The following is a 6,000-nucleotide window of genomic DNA, read 5'->3' as shown; positions in this document are numbered from 1 at the left end:
GATTTCAAATTTCGGCACAATTCCAGCAATTTCAGGGAGGATGTAAGTCGATAGCATCGACTCAAGTACTCAACTGGTACTTATTTCATCGACCCGGAGAGGATAAAAGCAAAGTTGACCACGGCGGAATTTGAACTTAGGACGTGAAGACGGACGAAATGCGACTAAGCATTTTCGCCTGCTGTTCTAACAATTCTGCCAGCTCACCGCCTTAAGTGTATGTATACCATATTGTCTGAATTTCTGAGAAATTGACATCATTACACACTCGTATATACGGACTATTGTTCATTATGGCTGCTCCATCTGCTAGAAATACTACAAACAAGAATCTTCCTAGAATTACACCCAGCAGTCATAAAGAAGGACAAACTGGATAATATGGTCCTGTTACGCACACGTTGGAAAATAACGGTAAGGTCGCGGTTAGAACGTCTTTCAACATAGGTTTGCTCGAAGAAGTGTTAACTTGGGTCTAAACAACGAAAACAACGACGGGATTGTCATAGCTGGATTGCTACTGATCATAGATGACATCAATCAAGATCTGAGATTAAGCAAGAACAATTATTTACAGTGAATCAGGTGGAAGAGAGAATAGATAGTAATAAGAGATTAAGGTGCAGGAAAATCAATTAGGGTCTAACAGTCGTCAAGGACGTCCAAACGGAAGCCAATGCTATGACTAGGTACGGATAAGTACTGTTCAAACCTGGTTTAGTGTTATGTAGGGTTTACTATAAGTGAGAAACAGTGCATAATCTGCCAAGTAAACATGAAAGCAAAAAATTTGAACGCAACGTGATTGATAAAAATATCGGCGTATACTGGCATTCCGCCGGAACTGGCACTCCGTAGGTTACGACGATGTGAGTTCCAATTGATCTGATCAATGGAATAGCCTACTCGTGGGATAAACGTGCAAGTGGCTAAGCCCTCCACAGACACGCGTACCCTTAATGTAGTTCTCAAAGAGATTCAGCGTGACACATAATGTGACAAAGCTGGCCCTTTGAGATAAAGTGTCTTGCTCAAGGATACAATACGCCGCTGGCAAACCAAACTGACGATCTTATGATCGTGAGCCGACTACGCTAACAATTGAGTCACGCGCCTTCAACTATAAAATAAAATGTCCCCCACCCTAAAAAAAAAATAACCGTAACACAATATATATTTACCAACTGAGGACTGCCACGACTTTTGTCAAAAACACTTCTACCACATGGTGTTCCAGCAGCCGCTGGAAATAATCCGCTGTTGCATGGTTGGTTACCTTTCACACACCACAATTGACTGCAAAGATCCTGCAAAGAACAGAAATCAAAAATAAATATTCGTATTAAGTAACGGAAATATGAACTACAACATCAACGAGAATAATCCTACCAATCTTGTCTGCTATAGGCACAAGGTCAGAAATTTTTTGAGGGAAGGGACTCGTAGATTACATCAAACCCAGTGCTCAACTTCTATTTATTTCATCCATTCTGAGAAGAGAACAGGCAGAGTAGACCTCGGCGTAATTTGAACTCAGAACTTAAAGACGAACGAAATACCGCTTAGGATTTTGTTCAGTGTGCTAACGCTTTTGCCATGTCGTCGCCTTTAATAATTTTCCCCTACAGGCACAGGGCTGAAATTTTGGTGGGAGGGGGCTACTCGATTTCGTCGACTCAAATACTTGACTAATACTAATTTTATTGACCCCGAAAGGATAAGAAGCAAAATCGACCTCGGCGGAATTTGAACTCAGAACACAAAGACAGGTGAAATACCTATTTCTTTACTACCCACAAGGGGCTAAACACAGAGGGGACAAACAAGGACAGACAAACGGATTAAGTCGATTGTATCGACCCCAGTGCGTAACTGGTACTTAATTTATCGACCCCGAAAGGATGACAAGCAAAGTCGACCTCGACGGAATTTGAACTCAGAACGCAGCGGTGGACGAAATACGTAGACACGAGATAAGTAGACACAGATTTCATAAAATTAAGAGATGTGTTTTGGAAATCTGAGCGTTGAATTTCGTGGGTGTTGTAGGACGATGACCTGAAAAGGAGCATGGGTATACAGAGCTGAAAGTTTACAAAAGAGAGACAAGATGAGAACGTGAGTGAGTGTGTGAGAGGGAAAGAGAGAAGATAGGAGAGAAAAGTAAAGTGGCTAGATGAGATTAAAGAAATAAAAAAGGGATTTGAGATGAAAATATATGAGAGAGTGAAGATAAATGAGATAAAATTAATACAACGCGGATTAAATCGGAAGGTGATTTGTTAAGCAAGAATAAATAGACTTTGTGGGAATCAACAGGTGAAAGGTACAAATTTATGCACGAGTAATACGCACGAACCTACACATACGCACATACAACATTCCGTTACACATTGATGTACTCACATCGTACATAAAAATATTAGAGAGATTATAGGCGCAGGAGTGGCTGTGTGGTAAGTAGCTTGCTAACCAACCACATGGTTCCGGGTTCAGTCCCACTGCGTGGCATCTTGGGCAAGTGTCTTCTGCTATAGCCCCGGGCCGACCAATGCCTTGTGAGTGGATTTGGTAGACGGAAACTGAAAGAAGCCTGTCGTATATATGTATATATATATATGTGTGTGTGTGTTTGTGTGTCTGTGTTTGTCCCCCTAGCATTGCTTGACAACCGATGCTGGTGTGTTTACGTCCCCGTCACTTAGCGATTCGGCAAAAAGAGACCGATAGAATAAGTACTGGGCTTACAAAGAATAAGTCCCGGGGTCGATTTGCTCGACTAAAGGCGGTGCTCCAGCATGGCCGCAGTCAAATGACTGAAACAAGTAAAAGAGTAAAAAGAGTAAAGAGTATTAAGCAAGAAAGAAGAAGAGGAGAGTCAGATTTAGAGGAGATCAAGAAAGTGTATATAGTATGCACGTGTATGTACACACACACATATGTAGAGGGAGAGAATTCGATGTATGGTTCCTCACGGTGGTTCACTAGGCTTATTACTAGATGAAATTGGTCAGTCGCTGTAAAGGAGTCTGCTGTCAATAAAATCCATACTCTACCTAAGCATTAGTCCTCTTTCTTCTAGAGGCAGGCATGTTTAGTCTATTATATAAAATCCGTTCTGTCTATCTGTGTGTGTGTCTTATAGGATCTCGGGCATCCTCCATCCGATTGCGCTCAAATTTGATATGTAGATACCGACGGTATCAGGGCGTGTATAAGTCTTGAAAAAATTACAAAAATCGATTCCAGGTGAGAATGCGATCGATAAAGCCGTGGGAACGTGCGTTTGTACGCGCAAGTACATCAGCACCGTCCATTGGACTGGGGGCGTTTGGCTATTATTTTAAATATATATATATATATTATATAAGTGATAAATTAGGAAATTCGTATTGAGTGTGGAATATTCTTTGATACATTATATCTGAAATGCTCCGAATTCTAGTACTTTGAGTAATATGTTTGTGATCATTTAGTTGGTAACCCGAGCCTGCTTTTCCGTTGAAGCAATTTATGTTTGAATGTATTTTTGAAATAGTATACTAAAGTCATGGAAAATGCTTACACACACACACACACACACACACACACCACACACACACACACACACAGACACATACACACAAAACTGTACACAAATATATAGACGCATGCAAGTTCCATTAAAAGAAGTAGAATCAACATTTAATCAGATCAGTGTCGTCTAATATCAGTCGATGATAGATTTAGTTCAGAAGTGTTCGCAGAAAATTATGTAACACAAATGGTAATACAGTACAGGGCATTTGGATATGTTCTCATTAATTTCCACAATCGGATAATTCAATCTAGATAATGATCAATGCTCTGTCAGTGATTGCATGCGTGATTCTAGTTGCATCAGAGCTGATTGAACGAAATTAGATGAAACCGCGATCCTTCAGTTGTTAGATTCGCATCTTGTCTCTCCGCGTTTTAGAAAAAAGGTTAGAGATACTTTTCATATAGAACAATAAGCTTACAGAAAAAAGTTTTAAAAAACAACAACCTCCCACCCACTCTTTCCCCTATCTATCTCTCCGTCTGTCTCCATTGATTCGAAGGTAAGGCTTCTCTTCGACGCTATTCTGAGTTTACTGTCTCCTTTTTACTGCAAAAAATGAACTCAGGGAACTTAGAATTACGACAGAGTGACATCTCATGAACGAATCAAAGCATTATTACATGCATTGAGTACCTTTTTCTTCTCACGTTTATAAAATCCAAACGAATACACTTAAACAAACACACATCAATTTTTTTTTTTTCACATTAGAGGGAAGATTGTGAGATGTGACATAAAACATACAATTGTAGTTAAATCACTGCAATAACGATATTCTGGCCCGTGTCGTAGCTTACACTGCATATCGGCCTCGTAATTTTCACCTGGAAGTTTGTCATCGAAATGCCTGTAATGCCTGTCGCTCGTTTTTAGTAAACAAAAGGAATCTTTCGAACTGCAAAGGAGAGAAAAGATAAATATTAGTCAACAGCGGAAACTTATTTCAAATTTGACAACGGATTGGAAAAATAAAACAAACAGAAATTACAGACAGAATTAGAGTGGTACTAACGTTATCAAAATACAGGCAATTTATTCGATGTAGCTGGTAAAAATTAAGTGCTTTTATAATGTTGGAGATTACTCTTTACTCTTTTACTCTTTTACTTGTTTCAGTCATTTGACTGCGGCCATGCTGGAGCACCACCTTTAGTCGAGCAAATCGACCCCGGAACTTATTCTTTGTAAGCCCAGTACTTATTCTAACGGTCTCTTTTTGTCGAACCGCTAAGTGACGGGGACGTAAGCACACCAGCATCGGTTGTCAAGCAATGCTAGAGGGACAAACACAGACACACAAACACATACATATATATATATATATATATATATATATATATATACATATATACGACAGGCTTCTTTCAGTTTCCGTCTACCAAATCCACTCACAAGGCATTAGTCGGCCCGGGGCTATAGCAGAAGACACTTGCCCAAGATGCCACGCAGTGGGACTGAACCCGGAACCATGTGGCTGGTTAGCAAGTTACTTACCACACAGCCACTCCTTTCATTGGAAGTTTTCTTCTCTTTATTGAGACCCTATTAAGATATATTTTTATCTAAGGAAGGTTTTCAACTTTACAGATTATTCCTCTTCTGGGCTAATGGACATCACTGACGTGCATGTAAAGATGGCACGAACATGCATTGCAAGAACATAGATGTTTCAATGTTGTCCATTGACTCTGAACTGACACATTCACATATCTATACAAATAGACCTATACCCACACACACAAAGTAAGCTATATCCATATCTACATACATACATACATACATACATACATACACACACACATACATACACACATACATACATACATACATACATCCATACATACATACATACATACATACAAATATATATGAGCATGTCTAAATATGCAACTATACGCATGAGAGTACATAAAACATAAATCTGCATATGTATACAAATCTGCACATCCATCCATCCATACATACCCTGTTGTTGATGTTTAAATTCCAATTAAGGAGCCTTGGATGTAGGTTAGAAACCAGTTCTCTATTGGCAAGGAATCGAATCTTGAAATAAACTGAATAATGACATACATACCCACACACACTCATATATTCACACATGATGAAATTTTAACACGAAATGAATTTAACACGAAATGAATCAATAATACCAACCACATGCTTCTGGGTTCAGTCCCACTGCGTGGCACCTTGGGCAAGTGTCTTCTACTATAGCCTCGGGTAGACCAAAGCCTTGTGAGTGGATTTGGTAGACGGAAACTGAAAGAAGCCTGTCGTATATATGTATATATATGTGTGTGTGTGTGTGTGTGGTGTGTGTGTGTGTGTGTGTGTGTGTATGTTTGTGTGTGTGTGTTTGTCCCCCTGGCATTGCTTGACAACCGATGCTGGTGTGTTTATGTCCCCGTTACTTA

At 39.6% G+C, this 6,000-nt stretch overlaps 1 protein-coding gene across 1 annotated transcript in view; it reads right to left on the bottom strand.

Annotated features, from left to right (window-relative positions):
* The window catches only part of LOC115224103 (A disintegrin and metalloproteinase with thrombospondin motifs 16-like), a 123,186-nt gene that overhangs the window by 46,104 nt on the left and 71,082 nt on the right, over nucleotides 1–6,000 (bottom strand). Inside the window, exons 10-11 of the mRNA XM_036515185.1 lie at nucleotides 4,328–4,478; nucleotides 1,182–1,307 (exon numbers count right to left, since the gene is read on the bottom strand). Coding sequence (XP_036371078.1) covers nucleotides 1,182–1,307; nucleotides 4,328–4,478 — 277 coding nt within the window. The remainder of the gene's footprint in view (nucleotides 1–1,181; nucleotides 1,308–4,327; nucleotides 4,479–6,000) is intronic.

This window comes from Octopus sinensis, linkage group LG1, assembly GCF_006345805.1.
Source record: "Octopus sinensis linkage group LG1, ASM634580v1, whole genome shotgun sequence".
Lineage (NCBI taxonomy): Eukaryota > Metazoa > Mollusca > Cephalopoda > Octopoda > Octopodidae > Octopus > Octopus sinensis.
Note: the sequence above shows the minus strand (reverse complement) of the source record. Positions and strands in the feature narration are given on the sequence as shown.